This window comes from Mirounga angustirostris, unplaced genomic scaffold (assembly GCF_029215605.1).
Source record: "Mirounga angustirostris isolate CCGP_5_RB_7025 unplaced genomic scaffold, mMirAng1.0.hap1 SCAF_2, whole genome shotgun sequence".
Lineage (NCBI taxonomy): Eukaryota > Metazoa > Chordata > Mammalia > Carnivora > Phocidae > Mirounga > Mirounga angustirostris.
The window spans coordinates 104,504,366-104,529,232 of record NW_026991710.1 but is presented as its reverse complement, the minus strand read 5'-3'; the positions used below and the strand labels follow the sequence as shown (position 1 = coordinate 104,529,232).

The window sequence follows — 24,867 nt, the reverse complement described above, 5'->3', positions numbered from 1 at the left end:
ACGCATTACACAGTATACAAGTCAGAACTTTAAAAAGATAATGAGGGCATGATGGATTTAATTGAGTACATGATGGATCCCAAATTTCTTTAACAGTTCTTTAATGATTAATCAATTTTCTCATAAGTGGACTTTTTTATAGCTCCCATGATTTCACTTTTCAGAAAACTTCATAAATAAAAACACTTTGAGACTTCATACTAATAGTAATTGAACAATTATTGAACTATAATATGAAAATTAAGAGGTCTTCCTCAAATAAGTCAGTAAAGTTCATAATATATCATTTACTGTTAAATCTAAATCTCTAATATTAGCATAGATTCCTATATATCTACTATCTTAGGCCACCTGATGTACTTTTAAATACACCTTATACATTCTGTTCTCAGCAAAAGATCTTTATTTTAATTCCTTTTAAATATACTCTCTTGGGAATGGCTCTATGAGCACTTGAAACTACATAGTTCTTCCATATTGTTCTTTTCCCTGTGTATCTCTCTGAAATATTGTTTTTCCTAAGAAGTTTTAATCACTTAAAATGTGACATATTCTAACAAAAAGTCTATTGTTCCCATCTTCTTTCTAAATGTATAACAAATATAAAAATTGATAGATAGATAGATAGATAGATAGATAGATAGATAGATAGATAGATAGATAGATAAAAGCTATCTTGTTAAAAGTAATTCCTGAGAAGACAGTGAGGGGATATTGAAAGTCATATAACTATTTATAAGACATTTACATGAGCTTAATTAAGCAATAAATAGAGCAGTGTACATTTTTATTTCAATTTACATTTTATTATTTCACTATTATTTATACATACTTGCCATATCTTGTCACCTATTGCCAAAGTATTATACTATTTTTCAGTAGATATCAAGTTAGAAAATGTATCTATACATTTAATGCTCATGTGTTGATCTAGCACTGTTACTGCTTCAGAGAAGAGTTTTTCAAATTTGCAAAAGTGTGATTAATTGCTTGTATAAAACCTAACCTAGTAAAGAATAATGGTGTCTTACAATGAGGTCTGTGTCCATTTGCATCAGAATCACTGTGGGACTAAAAAAAAAAAAAAAGCAGGTTCCAAGGATCTTTCTTGAATCTTCTGAAAAATAATCTACATTTCAAATAATTATCTACATAAGGGATTCTGATGTGCATTAAGTTTTGAGAACTAATCAAACTAAAAGACATCACCATATGAAAATTAAATATTTTTAAAAGTTTAAATTTTGCTTCCGTTCAATATTTCCAAATAGAAACAATAAAAGCTCTTGAAATCTATGTTGAAGGAAATAATGTTTTTATATATTCCCGTATTTTGTATGAGTCAGTGATACCAGTCATATTTTAAAAAATATATTCCAGATTTATTTGCTTAAAATCCTGTATCTACATTTTTTTAATTTATGACTCATTCCAAAAAGACTTAAAGTGATATCTTAAAAAGCAACCATGCTATTATATATATATATACACATATATACATATATATATAATTTGCAAATAATATGCCATGTACAGTGAAAATATTGATGACTCTTTTTTTTTAAGTTCCCAAACTGATATCTTTGTCAGCAACTTCAGTTGAATTCTGCTATTGGCAGGGATGAGTTTTGGAGTTAATGCCTGGGTTCCAATCCCTGCTTTCTGTCTTTCTAATTGTATGGCCCAAAGGGAGCAAATTTGTCCTTCCTAAGCCTGAGTTTTCTCATCTGTAAAATGACAATAACAGCATCTATTTCACAGAATTATTTTGAGATTTGAATTAAAAAGCATGAATAGCCATCTTTTCTTAATAAATAATTCACATTGTTTTAGGGGTAGTTGCTATTATTGTTCAATAATTATTAGTTAATAACCATGCTGTTATTGTTTAATAACCACTACCAGAGAAGGAAATAATGTTGAAGACAGATGATTAAACATAATTCCTGAGCAAATATGTCATCAAATGTAAACATGTGCAGAGGCATCTTAGGGCACAGATAGCTCTTAAGGGCAGAGACGGTAGCAGCACAGAATGGACCTGTGTCCAAACTGTGAGGAAGGGGACACACATTAGGACTGAGAAGCAGCCTGAGACCAGGTACACTACAGTATTTCTGGGATGAGCCCAATGGTGGGCATACTTTAACTCAAACTCCATTTAGTTACATAGAGTGATATATCAAATATTTTTTTAAAAATGGGAAAATAATAAAGGTAAGCATTGTTTCACAGATGTTTTCTCAGAATATGGAGCATGAAAATAATTTTACTTCAAATAGCTTAAAATATGTAGACAACCCCTTATGAAGTACAAAAACTAAACAATTAAGTAGGATAAATAATCTCAATTGCATGGAACCAGTTACTACAATTAACTGTAAGACATTTTTCATCATAGCAGTTTTCTACATTTTCTGATAATGGTTTAAGTGATGTTTGTCTACCTATTATACTGTTGTCTCTTGAAAGCATGCATCTGGAAAAGGCAAATTTGAATTTCTAGTACTGAACAGGATGTCTGGCATATTGAACGCTGGAATGAAAGTTAAGAATGGGAAGTCAATACAAAGGCAAATAAATTGTTTACAATAAAAAATAAGAACAAAGTCCTAACCAAGAAAACAGATTCTTAAATACAGAGAACACACTAATGGTTATCACAGGGGAGGTGGGCAGGGGGATGGTGAAATAGGGAATGGAGATTAAGGAGTGCACTTGTTGTGATGAGCACCAAGTGATATATAGAAGTGTTGAATCACTATATTGTACACCTGAAACTAATATTATACTGTATTATAAGTAGCTGGAATTTAAATAAGAACTTAAAAAAAAGTAAGAACAAAGTCCTAATTTAGAAGTCCTTGGTTAGTGCCTAAGTGACAATGTGCAGGAAAAGATTGAGCAAGGTAGACATATACATCTGGACAACTGGCCAGGAAAAAATTAATATCTCTTGTTTCTATGTCCACCTTCCATCTTAGAAGAAAATTGGAAATCCTAAGTAGGTTGAATTCTCTACTGGGAAAAACCAAGAAAGCTCTCAAACTTGTTCTCATTTAAAAGCAGGAATGAAAAGATGAGGTGTCATTTATGCAGCTCTCAATGTTATATCCTTGATATTTTGGCTACTAAAAGACAAAATTACCATCTATGTAAATGAAAAAGGTGACCTAATACTTATTTTGGGGGGAATATCCTGTACATTTATTTATATTATTCTTCAAAGCAGCTCTGTGAAATAGGTATCAAAGCATGTGTCCTCTTTTGTGCAATCTATTTCACACAGTTGCTTTAAGAAGCTCCAAATATTGAGAAAATGACTTTAATATTTGATACTTTTATCAGAACATGGTGTATGAGTTGGATAATGCTTCTCTGGCTTTGTATTATATTTAAATTTTTAAAAGAATCCTGCAATTTACTTAAATCATGAGCAAACTCGATATTTTGAAAACTATATCTCTCCCCTGTCTTAGTTAATAATCTTTCTTTCCTTAGTTATGTCTTTCAGCTCAGTAGTCACTGTCACTTAAAAATTATTTTTCAACCTGATATATTATCATGAAGAAAATTACCACAGAGGTCATTTTTAATGTGTTTCTTTAATAATTTTCCTAAAACTTGGAAATAGAACTTATAAGTTTGGTTTTGTTTCCTTTCTGCATGGTATCATTAGAAATTCATCCCAATTCCTGCATAAACAGTAGCTATTTACATACCAGTAGTTGTTTACCTTTTTTTTTTTTTTAATCATTGCCTTCTGGACCACACAAGGAGTAACTGAATGTAGCATCAATAAAAGTAAACCAAACCGTCTTTTAAGAAAATCTGCTCTGCTATGTGTACTGGACCTTTTTGTCACAACACTTAATAAGATAAGTGGTTAGACTATGGACTCTGAGAAACAAACTGGGGGTTCTAGAGGGGAGGAGGGTGGGGGGATGGGTTAGCCTGGTGATGGGTATTAAAGAGGGCACATACTGAATAGAGCTCTGGGTGTTATACACAAACAATGAATCATGGAACACTACATCAAAAACTAATGATGTAATGTATGGTGATTAACATAGCATAATAAAAAATACTATTAAAAAATTTTAAAAAAGGTAAGTGGTTAGAATTCCCTGCCTTTAACAGATGAAGGTACTGTGGCTCAGAGAAGTTAGCCTCTGCTTCAAGGTCACACAGCACAAAAGGGTAAAGCCAAGATTTGAACAAAATTATTCTGACTCCCAAATTTGTTTATTTTAGTGTTTAACCATGCATGCACAACTGCATTCAATTATTAAGAATAAAATAAGAGGGGCGCCTGGGTGGCTCAGTGGTTAAGTGTCTGCCTTCAGCTCAGGTCATGATCCCAGGGTCCTGGGATCGAGCCCCGCATCGGGCTCCCTGCTCCGCGGGAAGCCTGTTTCTCCTTCTCCCCCTGCTTGTGATCCTGCTCTCACTGTGTCTCTCTCTGTCAAATAAATAAATAAAATCTTTAAAAAAAAATAAAAATAATAAAAAATAAAAAAATAAAAAATAAAAAATAAAAAAAGAATAAAATAAAACTTCAGAAAGTAAAGTACACATTAAATCCCTTAATCAAAGTTTGAAAAGAAAAATAGAAAAAAAATAAAGTATGAAAGTGACATTTAAATTATAGTTTTACTTCTTCAAATGTTTACCCTATGCATTATAACATACTATTGACTAAAAAAATGCATTTACTTAGGCCATTGTTTTCAAATAGTATTTAAGGTAGAAGGTAGAGACAAGCTAAAAAGTAAAATGTACAATGTGATTTATTCAGTTTTAGACGTGTGTAACAAACACTTCCCTCCTGGAGAATCTCCTGGAAATACTGCCCCATCCTCCACTATCTAATATCTACCACAACATTTTTTTTTTTTAACAAAAATGGATTCTCTGAATGTATTTTCTCTTGGTTGCTGAGCAACAAAATATTCTTCATCTCAGTATAAACACACTGACACAAAGAAAAGTGCTGAGAAGAAAATACAGTAATAGACACCTCTATCGGTTACAGCCATCTGTGTTCAGTTTGACCAAAATTTTTGGCAAGCTGTGTTGTCCCTCCCATCCTGAACCATCTTGTCCTATAAAGAAAATTTTTACTCCCACTTCCTTAATTTTCCAGAAAGTCAGAGGTCAAGTGGTGTTCTAAATCTGCCAGGCTCTGGACTTCAAATACTAAGGATTCATTATTTACTTGTAACCAATTACAACCTCAATGGATAAACAAATAACTTTCCCTATTTTATTATGCAAAGTAATAAAATATTCAGTTGGCATTGCAATATGAGCAGTTCTGTCCCACTTAGTCATACACATGAATTAGTATTTTAATCTTCTTAGTGGAGAATTTAATGTACCATCTTAAAAGATAGAGGATGAATTAAATTTTTAGCATGTGGCTACTGCTAAGGAAAAATGCTACAATAAAGCAATACAATCAATTCAGTATCATTTAGTAACTCTGAGTCTGTCTCTAAGAAACAGGCACAATCTAAGAAACAGATTGCTAGATTTGTGCCAAGTGTTTTAGAGGATTGCCTTAAATTAACCAATTTTGCCTTTAAAAATACCAATCTCCTCATAAATTAAGCTAAAATTGTACTGAAAACCCTTATAAGTCAGGTTTTCCCCGTGATGTGCTGCAGATGTGTTAATGTGAAAACCCCAACAGGATTGTTCTTTGTGTGGCTATAAAATATTAACTCATCACATGAAATAAAGCCAAACATAAGCACTTTACCAATGGGGAATCTCCTCTGATCCATAAGTAAATAATTTGTCAGAATCACACTTTTACAATTTGCCATAAACCCATAGTAAAAGATATCACAATAAAGAGATGTTGAAAATCTGTCATTGTACTAGTGAGGGTACCATTTTAAAATATCATCTCTTAAAAAAAGATCTCTTTTTGAGCATCTGTGAGACAAATTCCTCTTAGGCCCCTAGTTTTAGAAAAATGTATATATTTTTTGTTAACACTCTTACACATGTATGTGTTTGTTTAGTCCTAGAACACTATGACTTATATACCTGATCTCATTTCTCTATTTGATTTGGCCTATAGAAAGCTAAACATAAACTCAGCTGACTACCTAAGTTATACATTTCTGTACACAAATCTTATATATTCCAGAATTATTTTTTAGCAATCACTTATTTTTGCTTCCTGGAGATTCATTAAATTATTTTTCTTTTATTGTAACCTATTTCAAATCCATTGTAGAATGAAGTGGATATATACATAAATATAAACTGTAGTTATTTTGACCAAAGAACAAACAGTTATATACTATAGAACACTACACCAAGCAAGAGGGAAGCCCATTGTCTCTGGGCATATGCTTATTTTCAAATTTTCTGTAAGTAGCAAAACATTTTTCTTTTGGGGAAATGTTTAAACTATGAATTAGAAAACTCTCACTTAAGAAGTTACCAGAATTTATATGTCTCATAAAAATCAAAGTAGTTTTGAAGAAAAAATAGTTTAACCTTCATTTGATGAAGACAATTTGACTTCAGTTAAGAGAACTGCATTAGGTAGTTGATAAAAAAAATATTTCCAAAATAAGTTCACAAATAAACACACAATTTCATGGTAGTTGATATTTCACTACCATCATTGAAAAATGGGGAGATGAACATTCCCCATCTGAATCAAAGATAAGGCTTCAAAATGAAATAGATAATGAATAATCTAATATTTTAATGTGTCATAAGCAACTAAGCTTCTCAACAAAGTTTCTGGATTAATAAATTACTTCACTTAAGGGACTACAACTATTATTGAATTATGTCAACAACAATAAAATGGTGGATGGGTAAATAGCATTAATTTAACCACAGACTGGACAATGTGGCTTAATGTCAAACATGTTGACCAAAGTCAGAAAAACCCAGATGTAGTCTAGATTGGTGACCACACACAAATCATGAAATTCTCTGTGCTTTTTCCTTAAAATGAAGAGAACACCTGACTTACCTCCTTACAGACTTGTTAGGGAAATCAAGAAAAAGGAAGGATAGTGCTCCAAAACGCTTTAGAAATAGAAAGTATTTTTTTAATGTTAATAGTTCTGTGCATGCCTGTACTTTGGAGAAAAGAGGAGGAAACTTAAAAACTTCACTGAGTACTTTTTTTTCCCCCTTGTAATAAGGGAAATGAGAGTGAAATGAGTATTGTCATTCAAATTTTACAGATGAGGAAAATGCGAGTAGCTGTGACAACATTTGAATCGAGATTCTTCCAAATCAAAACCATACATTCTGCCAACCAAACCTCAGTCAGGATGAGTTATTAAGCAACATTTTCTCTGCTGTATTTTATTAATCAAATTTACTAATATTGCTAATGTCAGATGTTGATCAAGGATGGTAAATTTGAAAAAAAAAAGAATAACAATACCTAAATTTATTACTATTGAAAGTACTAATTTTTTAAAAAGTGTCTATGTATTCCCTTTTTTGCTCAAGAGCACCGTTTATGATAAGTTAAGATTTGCCCTCTAAAGCAAAATTAGATAAGTTCCAAGAAAATGAGAAGACATAGTAATAGTGTAGTTACATTGTGATATATATTCAAAAATGTTCTACTTCACAAAAATATCAATAAAATAAGCATTAGTTGATCTCACTGTTCTTCAGACACTAACAATTTCTTAATATTGGGTTACAAGGCTCTTAGCCAGTCAAGTCATACAGCCACTGTCATTTTATCCAGGAAAATCAGTCCTTGCCAATTAGCTAGCTTCACTAATTTCAGAAGAAGTTCCATAGCTTGGCTTGAAATATGAAAAATGGCTTCTTTTCTTCAGCATGCATCACTGACTGAGTTCCTAGCATTTAAGCAGTTTATTTGCAATGTGTTCAACAGTAATTCCTTAGTTTATCAAAGATTTACTGAATGTCTGAATTGAGCCAGCCCTACTGTAGGTACTGGGAATACAGCAGTAATAAACAGATGAAAATTTTTCCCCTCATGGAACATATATTTTAGAGAGAAGACATATCGTAAACAAAATAAAGAAGTAACGTATGTGTTATGTTGGGTGATGATAGAGTCTAAGGAGAAACAAAAAGAAGGAAAGAGAGAAAAAACAGCTAGCACAAAGACTCAGAGGCAGAAGAACCTGAGCTGGGGCCTAGAGCCCTCACTGTGGTTGCTGAGCAAGCTCAGTAAGGAGAGCCAGGAGGAAAAAAAGTCAGAAAAGTAACTGACAAGAGCTGGTCACATAGGGTGATCTAGTGGGAGAAAGACAGATAAACCATAATCAAAATTATAGATCAGTAAATTATATCAGACACATACTTATACATGTATAGTAGATGATAGATATAGATTAGATAGATAGATAGATAGATAGATAGATAGATACTTGAAATTAATGAGATTGATTGAGCTCCTCAACAGAATAGTGTAGATTAGAAAGGGAAGAATTTCAAGAACTGATTCCAGGGGTATCCCAACATTTAGCATTTGGGAGATAAGAAGAGGCTGGTTCAGGAGACTGGTAAATCCTATGGAAGAGGAATATGAAAAACTACAGCAGGGAAATAGAGATCAGGCAGGATGAGAAGGTGGCTACAGTGATGTTAGTGAAGGAAGATTAATTCTCAATTAGAATGTTAGGTATGAGCAAATACTTGAAGGAAGGGAATTATCCAAATGGGAGAAAATTATCCAAATAGGTATATACAGGAAAGAGTGTTCTATGCAGAAGGAAGGGCCGGGAGGAAAGGCTCCAAGGCAGGTGTGTTCCTAGCATGACACCAGTATGGGTAAAGCAGACAAGCAAGGGAAGAGAATAGTAGGAAAGGATGTTGGGAATCAGCAAGAAAATGTCTTCAATAATCGAAAGAAAGGATGACAGTATCTTAGATCAAGATAGTAATGGTAGAAGTGATGAGAAATGATCCAGTTTCTGCATATAGTTTTAAGATATCCAAGATTAGCTAAATAGATTGTATGTAGGGTAGTAAGGAGTCAGGAGGATTCCAAGTTTTTTTTACCTTTTTGAACAATTAAAGATTGGAATTGCCATCAATTGAGAAGGAGATGGCTAGGGGTGAAATAGATTTTTATTGGAGAAGATAACAGAAGCTCAGTTTTGAAACATTAATTTAAAATATCTATTAAGAAACTAATTAAACATAATGAGTAAGTGGTTGGTTATATAAATATGGGATTAAGGAGAAATACATAGGGTAGAAACAAAATTTTGGAGTCATCAATGTATATATGTTATTTAAAATCATAAGGTTGATTGAGATCCTCGAGAAAATAAGTGTGCATTGAAAAGAGAAGAGTTTTCAAGAATTGATTCCATGGACATTACAACATTTAGAATTTAAGGACATGGAGAGAAACTGGTAAAGGAGGCTGAGATGGAATGGATCCGAGAAATAGGATTAAAAATCCACAGTATGATGACTTAGAAGTATGTATACAATGAGCACTGAGAACCAACCGTTGGATGTAGAAATGTGGCTATCATGGTGGCCTTGGTAAGAGCAATTTTCATTGGAGTGGCAGAAGTTAAGCCCGATGAGATGAGTTTAAGAGATAATGAGAAGAAAGAAAGCATGTATAAGCAACTTTTTCAAGAAATTTTGCTGAAAAGGGAAGAAAATAAATGAGGCAGTAACTGGAAGAATGGAAATGTATTCCCACCTCAAGTTTAACAAATCAAAATGAGGAACTTACAAATTGTAGGTCCATTCATTTAAGCCTAACCTAAATAAAGATTAATAGGGAGCTAATGACCTACTACTAGGTCATTACCTAAATTTAAATTTACCCCGTATTTCCTCCGTCACCAGTATGAAGAAATATCAAACTATGAAAACAAATTTTTACACAATAAAAATTGTATGCCTATGAGACTACAGAAAGTATCCACCATTGTTACAATACGTAGTGTTAGTCAGTGCTGTGTGGAGATTAAAAGTACATACTGTGGAGTCAGGCTGCTGGGTTCAAATCCTGCTTTCACTATAAACCAGCTCCATAAACTAAACCTCCACTAGCCTCAGTATGTCATTTGTTGAATAATGAGGTGTTGTTATACCTCCAAGAGTATTGTGAAAGCAAGACAATGCCCAGTGCTTACCACTGTCTGATATAGTGTAAGCACTTTACATATATCTGTAAATGACAAAATATTTCAGAAAAATATCAAATAATCTGAAACAAATAATCAGTAACAACCCCATGGTTCCCAACTGTCAGTTGTCCAGCAGGGTTTGTCAATGTCCGTCAACATTTCCTCAATGTTTCTTAATGTTCCTTAAAATTTGGCTTTTACTCACTGATTGTTTCTTAAATATGGATATATGTCTGGAAACTGAAAAAGACTGTGGACCTATAGTCAATTCTTGATTACCACATATAAATTATCTGCCAATTAGATTATGTTTCTTCTCCATGACTTTATTGTCCCATTTTATCTCAGATCTTAACACCAGGGAAAATCCAACAGTCTTTGTATAATAGTTGCATATATGCTAATATATGATATTATATATGTTAATATATAATTGTGTATGTGTATTTTATAAAAAACACTTGTCTAATAGAATTGTTTTTACTTGTCTCCATTCCTTATACGCTCTCCTCCTTATTTAATCTACTAAAATTGGCCACTGTTGTCAGACTGCTTAAAGCCTGAAAACATTAAAAAGTATTTACCACATTTTATATCTAAGATATTTTAAAGTATTTCTAAATTCATCTTGGCCCAAATTATTTGTCAGTTATTCTTTTCCTATTGTTAGTCACACGCTCCTAATTCTGAATACTACCTACTTTCATGGGTATTATATAGAGCTGAACTTCAGATTTACTAATTCTTGGAATAGAGGACCCACCTTCAGGCCTGCGGAATCCTTTATAGTCACTAATTCAACAGTCCCTCAAAACTAATGAGGTCACTAGGCAGTTTTTCACTATAATGATGACAAAGTGCAAGCTGTAAACAATACAATGAAGAATTGATTCCACAAAATGCTAAGTACATATATACTTTTCCAAAATAATCCTAGAGTAGTTGCCTCAAAATCTACTGGAACAATAAGGAATTAAAATGATCAGTGTTTTAATAAAGGCAAGGGAAAAAAAAAAGAAAGAATAAATTAGTCAGAAGATAAATTATGTCCACGGAAATCTATTACCAAAACAGAGAGACCAAATCAAGCATCCTGAAGCCATATATAAACATGGAGCATGAGCTTAATTGGCCATCAATATTGCTGTTTGTAATACACATTTGTATATGTCTTGAAAATTTAATCACAACATTTTGTTGAATAAATTTAGAAACATATCAATAAGAAAAAAATAAAATCAGAAAATAATCACAGGTTGCTTTTTAAAAAGAACACTCTGGAGATCAAAAGAAGAAAAATCAATAAAATGTTTCCCCTCCTTTAATATAATCTTCATACGCCATCTACTCCAACTTCATCATATTCCTTAGGAGAGTAAGATTTATCATCTGTTAATCTAAAAATGGATTCTCCACCTTCATAAATTACAGCAACTACTCCCAAATTGTACAGTTCTATGGATTAGAAGAGGCATTACCAATACCTGTGCTCTTCATTTGTCTCCAGCTCCCCTCTCTTGTATTCTGACCCTTCCTCTCTGCTCCAGAAACACTTCCACATGCTGCAATTTGGGATTGCTACCACCACTAACTGACCCATAAAATGTACAGCATCTGCTGATGGCCAGGATTGAGTCAAGCAAAAACCGTATTTCCCTTAGTTCAGATAATATATAAAACTACTTTTCAAAGATTTCTTAACAATAAATAAGGGCCTGAAAACAAGATTATTAAAAGCATACATATATACGCATATCCACAGGGTAAAGGGCCCTTCTCTTAACTGAAACCACAGATTGCCCTGCCTTTCTAGAATAGTAGGTATGAGTATAAATAATGGACGTATGTAAGTCTGGATGTGATTTTCCTTTCTATCTATCTGAATTTAAGCAAATCATTTAACTTGTCTGAGACTGTTTCCATAGCTATGAAGTGGGAATGATATTAACAGTGTTATGAGCATCAAATGGTAAAATCTCAAAGCACTTAGCACTTAACTCAATGACTGAACATAGCAATAATCGATGTTATTTTAATTATTATTATTATTATTTACCCAGTTCTGTTGCTTATTTTTTGCCTGTGAGGGATGATACACAAGATATACAGACATTTAATTAAGGTTCACTAACTCTGATTCTAAACTGTCTAGAAGACAATCATTTAGCACTAATTTTACAAATGTCCCATCATTTTTCTTAGAAATCTTGATGCTGTTCACTGTGAAAATATATTAATTTATTGCCCAATTGCTAAAACTCATTCCTGTTAATGTCATAGTCTGTGCACCTAATATTCTATACACACTTCTAATAGACTATTTCTAGTGGCTTTTCTTAAACTGAAATGCGAAAATCTCATTACCTAGACCAATGGTTCTCCTCAGTGCAACATGGGGCTCGAGGCATACCAGGGACCCATTAAAGAGGCCTTGGAAGTCAAAACTGTCTTCATAATAATGCACACCATTGCTTGCCTTTTCTTCTGTATTGACATGTACACTAGAAGTGCAAAAGCAATGATGGGTAAACTGCTGGTGCCTTAGCACAAATTAAAGCAGTACTTTTCCAAAATAGCTCTCAAGTGTCCTAGCAGTAATTGTATTCTTCACTGCTAGGCACTCACAGTAAAAATAAAATGCCAGTTTCACCTGAAAACTGAAGAAAATCTTTTGAAGAAATAGCAAAATTATTAAATTTATAAAACCTAGGCCCTTGAATCTCAGTGATTTTCAATATTTTGTGTGGCAAACAGTACAATGTACATAAACCACTAATCTGTACCTAAGGATTATAGTTGTCTCAAAGAAAAGCACGCATGTGATTAAACTGCAAGCTAAACTAGCTGCTTTACTTATGGAATACAGTTTTTATTTAAAAAAATAACTGGTAGGGAAACTATATTTTTTTAGACTTGAGTATGTGGCAGATACTTGTTTGTTAGCAAGTGAACAAAAGGGATCTGACACTTGAAGGAAAAAATAATACATGTTACTGATAATAAAATTTGAGATTTTGAGTAAAAAACTCAAATTTTGAAAAACTTCTAACCATTGCCATGAAGTTGAGAGTCAATATATATTTAAAGAGCTTTTTGATACGATTCTTAGCACTTATAACAATATTTTCCAAATGATCAATTCCTGATATTTCTAAGTCATGAGTAGGTAATAAAAGATCCATTCAAAATGCAAGATAGATCAATGTATTTTTATGTAACAAAGTATACAAAGTTCACTGATAGGATTTCAAATTCCACACTGCAAGTAAATTTTAAGAAAGTGCCACTTGTGGAGTTCTGGTGTAGTATCAAAAGAAAATTGACAATTATCTTAAAAGAATACCAAAGTATGTCTCCCTGATCCAACTTCATAGATCTGAGTGAGGATGGATTCTGTTCATATACTTTAACTGAAATAATTTATTGCAATGGAATGCATGAGAAGATTTCAGAATCTAGTTGTGTTCTCTTAAGCCAAATATTAAAGGGATTTATGAAAATATAAAATAATGTCTCTTTTTCCATTATTTTTTTAAGTTTGGGAAAATAAAGGTTTTTAATAAATTAAAATATGTGTTTAATATTATTTTTAGACAAATTAATAAATATTTAATTTTTTTCTCAGTTCTAATGTTCAAAATGATAAATTTCGATAGGTAAGACACACCTAACCAAAAGCTCTCTGAAGTCCTTAACAATTTCTAAGAGCATACAGGGGTACTAAGACCAACATATTTGAGAAATGTCAGCTGGACCCATATACAGTATGTCCTTCCATTTAAACCCTAAGTTCCATGTAAGACCACCCACCTAAGTTTCTCTTTCCTCTTTTAGTTTTCTGACAACTCTCAATTCACTTGTACAACAGAGATAATTGGCATGTCTTTATGTCCTTAGTTCAATTCATGATCAAGATCAGGTTTACTAATTTCCTCCATTCCCCCAGTTTCTCTCTGTTGAGTTATTCCTGAGGCGAATAAAACATATTCTGGTCTTAACTCTTCTACCATCTCATTTAACAAACACGTCCTAAACACTACTATACCTCAGGTATATACTAGACTCTGAGATAATAAAGATCAATGAAACAAAACCTCTGGCTTTGTTGAGGTACAACCAAGTCCCTAAGTTGCATGTTTCTATACAACACATATTAAAAAAGAAATGTTTATTGAACTATTACATCCCTATTTTTTCTTGAACCTAGAAAAATGGTACAAACTTTTTATGAGCTGTTCTAACATGATCAAGATTCATCCAACAATACTAAGACACAAAACTATAATAAACCTTGTGTCTGCAACTCAGAATCCATCCTTGAAAAATTCCTGTTAATGCCAAAGGTTTAGGTATGATAAGTAGGGTAAGTGAAGGTGTACAATTGGACAGATCTCTGGAATGAGCAATATCAGAGCCACAGTCCTCAGCCCTTTCCACAAGTGTCAGAGCTTGAAAAAGAATGCAGATTAAATCATTTCTCTTTTACCCACTGACCCTATGCTTGCCCATGGAATGTGATCAGCTATGACTCTAGCCAGAAACCTGAGTAAGCAACTCAGAGCTCTATCAGTGCACATGAATAATTAAAAAAAAAAAATGTATTGGAGCAAAGTTTGCACTTGAAAACAAACAACTGAAAAATCACCTCTGACAACCAGAGGTAACATAACTTATTTTTGCACAATCACAGTAAATTAATTGTTTGAGCAGAAGGAAAAAAGAACTTTATTGTATATACCTGAAAAATACAACCAATAATAATATGAAATTCTAGCTCCCAACTACTGCTTTCAATATTCTTTGGAGAAACACATTTGCTTTTAATTATAGGAATGGTTGGAGCTTGGAAACTCAAACATGGTTTACAATTTCAGCACTTTAGTTCACAGAAAATACCCTCACAGTTTTTTTCTTATAAAAAAAAAATCATCATAATGAATTATCCCCAGATTTTTAGATAAATAGGGTGCAGTAAATATGAACAACTTTTTATATTGGTGTTATTTGATGTTTAAAAAGTAACAGACATACTATCCCTTATTACCAGCAAAATGACTTACGATTATTACTTTTAAATCCTCATGCCTATTACAGAGACAGCACTATTTAATAAATTTAAGCCAAGCCGATCTTTGCATATTTAATGAGTAAGACAAAATAAATCTAATGATACCAATGGGCATTTATTCTCACGCTCCATGTTGTTCTAATAAAATATAATGCACTAAACCAAACAACAACAACAACCAATAACATAATTTGTTTTACTGTTTAACAAATTCATCTAAAGGTCTAGAAAGACTCAATTGCCTATCTTCAATAAATATTTCAGTTTTCTAACTAATTAAATCTCTCTATCTAATAAATAATCCCAGAGAATGAAGGTAGAAATAGGTTAATGTGAGGCATAACCTGAAATCAATATAAAATTATATGTAAATCATGGCCTAAGTTAAACCAAATAGCTTAACATATAAGACCCATGTGAAGATCTTTAAAAGCTTATTAGATAAAAGAGGACATTTGGGTTAGAAGTCCCTTCAGGGCTATGTATATAAGATAAAACTCCAGTTAGAATTATATCTCTAAGAATTATATCTCTATTAAGAATTATATCTCTAATTATATCTCTAATACCCTCTAGGCCGTGAATATACCGCTCTATCTGAAGAATAGATACAGCTAGCTATTATTAAAAAAAAATCACAAAGGATTCAAAAAGATAATAAAAATAAATGAACATTTTAAATTAAGAAAACCCCGCACCCTCCATTTACCCCCCCCACACACAAAAAAGAAAGCAAGAAAACAAATACGTAAGCCTCAATTTCACTAGTATATTGTGTCTGGGTTACTGCCAAGTATCACAAACCACATTTGATATTTTGTGTTTTTGGCTGAGTGACACTAGAATGTCTTTGAGGGGAGGGGGAGGGAGAGAAGGAACTTAGAAAACAGAGAACAAGAGCTTTCCAGAGTACAGCTATGTGATTTCTAATTGATTATCAAAACAACATTGGAAGTAGTTTAATGAAAATACAAATCAATAATACACAGAGGTAGTAGCCTAAAATACACCCAGGGAAGGCCAAGCTTGGAAATCTTTAGGCATATGCTAGAAACCCTAATTTCTTACCCATCAGCAGACAGAACGACATGTGCCCATACCATAGCCCTGAACAGAGATTTGTATCAAGCAGCACCCTCTAATCTCTGATAATTCACAGCACATTACATGCTTTCATTCAAGAGGGAAGAGAAAGGATTACCCTAAGTCAGAAGATAGTGCCTCAAATGTGAAAGCAGATGAAATCAGGAATCTCTCCAAACTTGGCTCAGCACATTAAAATTAGTCACTGTCTATAAAGAAACTGCCAAGACTGCTGAGGATGTGAAAGTTAATACTGTCCTGATGTAAACTGCCAGGCTCTGCTATCTTGCCACTCCTCCAGAAAGCTATGCTCTAATGCTGATTTCTACCAAAGTTCTTCGTTTGGGAACAGAAACTTAAGTCTGAAGTTGCACATTCTCTAGCATACTTCTTCACTGAGAAGTGTCTAGTTAGTGCACTGATTCAGCTTAGATAAACGGATTTTTTTTTTTTTTTTCACTTCTGAAATGGCTAGATTTCTCCCTGGCTTTATACATACGATTGCTATGAGGTGAAGCATATAAGCTGTTCACCATTTGGTTTTGACCATGATGAAAGCTCAATTTTATGTGACTCTTGTTCTTTTATGTGACAAAACATTTTATACATGCCTGTCAGTAATATTAACAATAAACAATGAAGGTAAATAATTATAGAAAGTAAATATGAGAGAACAGTCTTTCTAAAAAGCACATCAACAAAAAATTCATAAATGACTACAAAATCATTACCTCTGCTCTCTGCGTTCTGGGAAAAGCGGTTGATTTCTCTATGGCATACACATCCACCAGGTAAAGACATGCTCCTTGCTCCCGGTCCAGAATGGCTGCAGTCTGAATTACTCCAGTTTGTCGTCCAATAGTAAAGAGGCGTCCAACTGTTTTTTCTTCACAACGAACTGAAACAATATAATACTCCACCGGGGCTTCAGATCCTCTAGGGCTAGCTGCTTCTATGGATATTACATTGGTACCGATGGGTTCACCTTCCTTCAAAATAGTTATATATTTGGGTTGAGTAAAAACAGGTCCATCAAGGCCCTGAAGAATGATGGTCAGTTCAGTGGTCGATTTCCTCCTTTCAGGGCCAAGGTCTGTTGCTGAAACTATGAGGTTATAGATCAGCTGTGAAGGCACCAGAGCTGAAGCCACTCTCAAGTCTCCACTATAACGATCCACAATGAAGGTGTCTGTGTCCCCATTGATGATCTCATACTCCACTTCTCCGTTAGCCCCTTCATCTGGGTCTGCAGCCATTATCGTTGTCAGAACAGAACCAATCACAGCCGAAGGGTCTGCAGCAAGGGCATTTTGTGATATAAACATTGGAACGTTGTCATTGAGGTCTGTGACCAAAATGGTCACGTTTTTCAAAGCGTAGCGTCTTGTTTCTATAGGCACAGCTTGATCATTGGCTTTTACAGTTAACTCAAAGAGATTGGCAAATTCCCGATCTATTTCAGCATTAGTATATATAGTGCCTTTGACTTCATCTATGCCAAAGTGGTTGCCCCTGGGCATTTGTTGAATGATTGTATAGGATAGTTGCCCGTTAATGTCTGCATCAGGGTCATGTGCAGTCACTGAAATGACAGACGTTCCAATGGGAATGTTCTCAACAATAGACTTGAAAATATCCCCAGGAGGAAAGCTAGGAGGATTGTCATTAAAGTCCCTCACATGTATAACCACTGACATTGTAGATGAACGAGGAGGCCTTCCTTGGTCTTTTGCTGTTATATTTAATTTGTACAAAGACTGTGTCTCAAAGTCCAATTTTTTGGCAAGAAAAATACTCCCAGTGTTTGGGCTAATGCTAAAAGTTCCATGGTTGTTAGTTCCAGTAATACTGTAATGTAAATCAGCATTGTCACCTGAATCTGAATCGGTTGCGGTAACAGAGGACACGAGTTCACCAATTCTCATGTTTTCCAAAACATCAACAAATAGTGTTGATTTAGGGAAAGAAGGGGTATTGTCATTTTCATCTAAAATATCAATATTTAAGGTACAGGTTGAGTTGAGGGAGACTGCACCTGAATCCACTGCTTGAATTACAAGGGAATAGGCAGGTGTTGCTTCATAGTCTAATTTGCCGATTAGTGTCACCTGACCAGAGGTACTGTCTATAGCAAACTGTCTTTCTTCATTCCCTTTCATTACGGAATAATGAATGAGTCCATTATTACCTTCATCAACATCTGAGGCAGATACTCTTAAAACTTGTGTCAGGTTGGCTGCTGACTCTGATATGGTGGCTTGGTAAAAGTCTTTTAAAAATTTGGGAGCATTATCATTTATATCCTTCATGTAAACATGCACTGTGGCCTGATCCTTGAGAGGCTGAGGGAGCCCCTGATCTGTTGCAATGACTGTAAAGCTAAACACTGCAGTCCCCCTCTGCCTCATAAGAGACTCCCTGTCAAATTGACGAGTATTTCTAATTTCCCCACTAATAGCATGCAACTCAAAATCTGGCTGCACCATTTCAAAAGAATACCTTACTTCTCCATTTGGCCCAAAGTCTTTATCTATAGCATTTACTTTGCCCACAAATGACCCAGCTCTCTGCTCCTCTTCAAAATAAAATGTGTAATTGGTACTGTTAAAAAGAGGCCTGTTATCATTTACATCTTCTAAAATTACAGTAACATTCACAGTAGCACTAAGGGGTTCCACTGCTCTGTCAGAAGCAACAACCAGTAAAACATATCTGTCTTGAAGTTCACGGTCCAGTTCACTTTTTATATACAATTGACCATCTGGGAATATGCCAAAAGCATCCCCTGTATTTCCTTCAGCAATGCTGTATGCAATTTCACCATTTGCTCCTGAATCCTTATCAAAAGCTTGCACTTTAAAGAATCGAGAATTCACAGGTTCTGACTCAGAAAGGGTGACCTCATAAGAAAGTTGATCAAACACTGGTGGGTTGTCATTTACATCATGAACATAAACTGTTAAGATGAAACTAGAGGAGAGCTGTGGAACACCCATATCAGATGCCAGGATCTCTATTTGGTAGGAACCAGCATGAACATCCAGGGGCCCTAGCAGACTAATATTACCATTCTTTTCATTGATAGTAAACAGGTTCTTGGGGTTTTGCTTCAGGCTATAGAGTACCATGCCATTGACACCTTCATCAGGGTCCACAGCTTTGGCTTGGAAAATGCTGTGACCTGCCTGCCAATTCTCTACTACGTTTACGCTCTCTACTGCCTGAAGGAAATGGGGAGAGTTGTCATTCAAATCCTTAACCGTTATGTTAACCATAGTGTCTCCAGTCACTGTGCCCCCACTGGCCACTACTTTCAGCTGATAAAAGGATTGCTCTTCTCTGTCAATCACACTTGCTGTGGTAAGGTGCCCAGTGACCTGGTTGATAGCAAACATACCTTTCTGATCCCCAGTAGTAATGAGATAACTGATGTTGGAATTGAGATCCATGGTGGATGCAGACACACTACCCACATGATATCCCAGAGCCACATTCTCAAATACCACGAAGCTGTAGGCAGCCTGGCTGAATACAGGTGGGTTGTCTTGAGTGTCCAATACAGTGATGGTTACTATCGCCTGGTTGGGAGACTGTAAATTGCCACCATCAGTAGCCACTATTTGCAACTGGTACGCTGTTTTTTCTTCTCTGTCTAGGGCCATTCTGGTAGAAATAACCCCACTTTGAGCATTGACTTGAAACCGAGACCTGTCCCCAGCTGATATACTATATTTGATAGTTCCGTTGAGACCCAAGTCTGGGTCAGTGGCAGATACTGTAGTGATGTAACTTCCTCCAGGCTCATTCTCCTGAATATGAGCAAAGTATTGGATTGGGTAAAACACAGGACTGTTGTCATTCACATCCAGGAGACTCACATTTATGCGAACCATTGATGACTGGGGAGGGGAGCCCAGATCTGTGGCCAGAACCAATAGGGAGTAGAAAGCTTGCTCCTCTCTGTCCAAGGAGGCGATAGTACTCAACCTCCCAAACACAGGATCCAGCCGGAAGGATCTCCGGTCAGTCTCAGCCTCTTGCAGGGAGAAGCGCACTGTCCCATTGTCACCCAGGTCTCTATCAGTTGCCCTGAGCACCAGTAGCTCTGTCCCTGTGGGGGCATTCTCAACCACGGACACATCATACCCTTCTGGCTGGCTGAATACTGGCTTTTCATCATTCACATCCAGGAGAGTTACTACAAGCTGGGCATAGGAAAACTTGGGGTGAACCCCCTGGTCCCGAGCACTGATATTCAGTACAATCTGGGAAGCCAGTTCACGGTCCAAGCCCCCGGCAACCCCAGTGGTCACCAGGCCGCTATGTTCGCTGATATGGAACCAACCTAGTCCGTTGCCAGAGACGATGCTGTAACGCAGATTAGCATTGAGACCAGAGTCTCCATCAGTGGCAGACACTCCACTCACATAGCTTCCCGGGGGCGCCTCCTCGCTCAGGTTCACTCTGTACACTTGCTGTGCAAAGACAGGAGGGTGGTCATTGATGTCATTTACGAAAATCACCAGGCTTGCCACAGAAGAACGCGCCTGGACCGCTGCGCCAGGGGGCGCCCCGGAGTTGTCAGAGACCGAAACTGTGAGGTTGTAAGAAGGGATGCGCTCGCGGTCTAGGGCGCTGGCCACTTTGATGAGGCTCAGGTTCGGAACTTTGCTGCTCTGCACCTCAAAGTGGCGCTGCTCATTGCCCCCTAGGATCTGCACAGAAATATTCCCGTTGGCCGCGGGCGAGTCTGCGTCCGTCACGGTGAGCAGAGCCACCACAGTGCCCACCTGAGCGTTCTCATCTACAGAGGCGTAGCGCGAGGTGGCCGGGAAGTAGCGGAATTTCACCACGGGGTCGTTGTCGTTGACATCTAGCAGCTGAATGAGAGCCTCGGCACGCCCAGTGAGGGAGGGCACGCCCCGGTCCATAGCCTGCACGGTAAGCGAGTATTGGCGCCTGGCCTCGAAGTCCAGGGGCTCCCGCACCGTGATAAGCCCCGTTTCGGGGTCCATTTGGAAGGGAGTTCCCTCGTCCTGCAGCCGATAGCGTATGTCCGCATTGGTGCCCTCGTCCGCGTCCGCCGCCGCCACCTGGAGGACGCTGGAGCCCACCGCCGCGTCCTCAGGCACCCCCGCCTGGTAGTGGGAACTACCAAAAACCGGGGGGTTGTCATTTATGTCTTGCACAGTCACGTTTACCTGAAGGTAGCCCCGCCGCTTCGGCTCACCCTTGTCCTCCACTTCCACCAATAGCTGGTACTGCGGTGTGACCTCGCGGTCCAGCCCGCCCTTGGACACCAGATGCAGAAACGCACCCTCGCCGCTCGGGTTCAGGGTGATGTCCAGGCGGAAGCGACCCGCCTCGTTGCCCTGGATGATGCGGTAAGAGCGATGGTCCACACCATTGGAGCCGATATCCGAGTCGGTGGCCGTATCCAAGATGACTTGGCGCCCGCTGCTACTGTCCTCCTTGAAAGTGACCACGATGGAGGGATCGGGGAAGACCGGGGCGTTGTCATTGAGGTCCCGCACCAGCACTCGCACTTCGGTGGGGTAGGTGGGAGAGCTGGAAAGGACCACCAGGTTGATCACGTCGCTGGGCAAGCTCTCGCGGTCGATGGTGGCGGTGGTGTAGAGGGCCCCGGTGCTGCTGTTTATGGCAAACAGGGCGTGGCTTTCGCTGAGCCGGTAGGTGAAGCCCGGGCGCGTCTGGATGGTGCCCACCAGCGTGCCGGGCGGTTGCTCCTCCAGCACTTGGAACACCTGGCGCTGCTCAGCCCCGCTGACCCGGGCCGGCCCGGGGAGCTGTGATAGCAGCCAAAAGACTCGGAGGAGCTGAAATACTGATAGGGTGGGCAGCTGGAGCCTTGGGCGTCCAGGTGCCCTGTCTGATGCCAAGTCCATGGTCCTGGCTCCCTGGAACGGTGTGAGAAAGAGAAGGAAGAGTGAAGCAAAAGAGTACAGCAGAGATGAAGGAGCCCCAGCAAAAAGTGCAGCCGATGGCTCTGAGAGCGCTGCTATTTCAAAGAACCTCCAGCCCAGCTGAAGCAAATCGCGTCAGAGAAAGGCTCCAGGTAGTCATTTGGACTCGTAGTACAAGAGAGATGCCCTGACGAAAGGCGGCAAGGCATTCCGCGGGACACTCCTGTGCGTTGATGAATTCCCAGAAAAGTTTCTCAAACCGCCTACATTTCCCCCCTTCACTTGGTTTTTTGAATCCAGAGAGTCTGAGCGTTTTCGCCCGGGTGGATGTGGATTTGGGAGAGGCGTTGCCTGCGTTTAAGGTATATGAGGAATCATTGCAAACAATTGTCTTCAGAAACTTTAGAACTTACCCAAGGCGAAGAAACTGAAGAGGGAAGAAAGACTTCGGTAGAGATGTGTGGCGAGAACAATTGCGCACGGGGGAGGGGGCGGTGGGGAACCGGGAGATTATCGAATTCCTTTCCCAAAAGCTGGAGACAAGGGATTTCCTCGAGTCCTCACTAACAAGGCTGCCAGGCCCCTCCAACAGGGCTGCAGAAGTGGCCGCGGAGGCCCGGGCGCCGGCGTCTGCGCGCTGGCAGCTGGCGACTGCGTTCCAAGCGCTCGCGTTGGAGCTAGGGCTCGGGTACCCAGGAGCGCTCAGCTCCGTCCCTTCTCCTCCCGCCGCCGCCGCCGCCGCCCCTGCTGCGGCTTCGAGCCGGTGGTGGCGCGCAGGCAACATCCAGTGCTCCTCAGCATTCTTGTTTTGTTTTTGTTTTTTACCTCTGCCGAGGTGCCTGCCGACTCATTCGTTGTACATCCAGATCGAGTGCAGGTCCGTCCCCCTTTCTTCTCGGCCTCGCAGGGGTCGGGCAGGAACGGCGCGCGGTCCCGGAGTCCCCTCCCCTCACCATGCCAGGGGGATCGTTCTCCGGCGGCCCCAGTCGGAAGCCCGCTCCAGTGCGCCTCGCCCCTGCCCCCGTTATCTTTGCTTTTATTGTCCCGTGTCGGTTTCACTTTGTAATCCACAAGCCTTTTTGTCTGGGGCGGGGGGTGGTTGGTCCCTCTTTCTCCTTCACCGTTGGCGGTGGAGGCGGGGAAGTCGGCGCCGGGCTGTGGCGGCGCCCGCGGCAGCTCCGGACGGCGCCTGTCAGCGCTCGGCTTCTCGCCTGCCGGGGATGAAGGTTGTACCGCTGTGGAGCTGGAGCTCAGCGAGCAGCTCTCAACCTCCGGCTGGTCCCTCACACTCCCCGCCTCTTCCCCGCTGCGCGCACGCACACACACACACACACACACACGCACACGCACACACAGCGACCGTCGCTGAAACACAAACAGAGGGGGAGGGAGGACCGCGAGCTGGAGCAGGGCTCAGAAACTTTGCTCGCCGCTCATTGATCCCCGCACTTTAGTTCGCCCGGACTCCCCCCAACTCCGGGTCCTGTCACCTACTGCCCCTCCCTCGCCCCAGCCCCATTGGGCCGGAGCTGAGGCAGCCCCGCCTGGCACTCCTACCGCGAGCGCTCTCCGGCTCTCTGGGCCTCCGACTGGCTTCTCAGGATGCTAATCACTGCAGCCTCCCGGAGGACTGTAGGCGGTCGGGTGTGGGAGCCCGGCGAGTCGGAGGCGCTGAGAAGGGGGATGATTTTTTTTTTCCTTTTTTTTTCTTTCTTTCTCTTTGGTCAAATCTTGGCCGGCGTCAGAGCAATAACAGCAAAAAGCTGCCGCAGGATAGATGGGGGTGGGGTCAGGTTTGCAGATAAATAACTTTAGTGGCGGGGTCCGAGGGAAGACCGTTAGGTTGTTATGCTAGTAATAACTCAGGGTAAGGGGGTCGAGAGAAATAAAAGAAAGGCGGGGGGTGAGGGTCTGTTAGAGCGGGGAGGAAGGATTAAGCAAAGCCTGTCTGGGAATGCACAGTGCAGATTTGCTTTAACCATTTCCTGCCTCCTCTCTGCCTCCTCTCTTTCGATGGGAGGGGAGAGAGCTGCTGTACAACGCGACCCGACAGAAGCCACGCAAAATCGTCCTCGTTCCTCCTCTGTCTACAGAATGAGCTCCCTGAGGTCCAGAGCGAGCCAAACTCTAAACCTGCATTTGCCCCCTCCCCTCCCTTCCAGGTGACGAGGGGCACCAAGGCCTCAGTACCAATCTACCAATCGCACTTTGGACTTCCTATAGGAAAAGCCAAGGGAACTCAGTGTTTGTTTTGTTTCCCTTCCCAAATGGATCCCAGGTGCCAGTAGCTAAACCTTACAGTTTCAACAATAACAATGATAGCCCTTTGGAAAGATGGAGATCTTTTCCTGTTGCAAAGTTTGGAATTTTGATCCCTCTTGGAGTATTTCCCCCTTGACGTTTTGTAGCCAAAGGAATCCTGATCAAGTTGTGTTTCGGTTTTGTTGTTGTTGTTGTTGTTTTGTTTTGTTTTTTACCTGGGGAAAGGATAGATACGAGAAAAATAGAAATAAATAAAATGAAATCAAAATTTTTAAAAATGCCCACGTGCCACGTACTGCACTCGGGTTAATTCTTCTGCTATTTACTGTAGCTAATTTTTGTGGTGGCATGCATTGTTTCACTAAAGAAAAAAAAGTTACTGGGAACCAGGTGAGTATTCTTT

General features: G+C 38.7%; 1 protein-coding gene across 2 annotated transcripts in view; it reads right to left on the bottom strand.

Annotated features, from left to right (window-relative positions):
- FAT4 (FAT atypical cadherin 4) overlaps positions 1 to 23,647 on the bottom strand; it is a 176,773-nt gene extending 153,126 nt beyond the window's left edge. Inside the window, exons 1-2 of one of the 2 annotated variants that reach the window (XM_064585034.1) lie at positions 22,616 to 23,647; positions 17,010 to 22,196 (exon numbers count right to left, since the gene is read on the bottom strand). In XM_064585034.1, coding sequence (XP_064441104.1) covers positions 17,010 to 22,184 — 5,175 coding nt within the window. In that variant the 5' untranslated portion in view covers positions 22,185 to 22,196; positions 22,616 to 23,647. Of the gene's footprint in view, positions 1 to 17,009 lie in introns of both variants that reach the window. The other variant, XM_045880480.3, reaches the window with a different exon arrangement.
- Between the last annotated feature and the right edge of the window lie 1,220 nt (positions 23,648 to 24,867).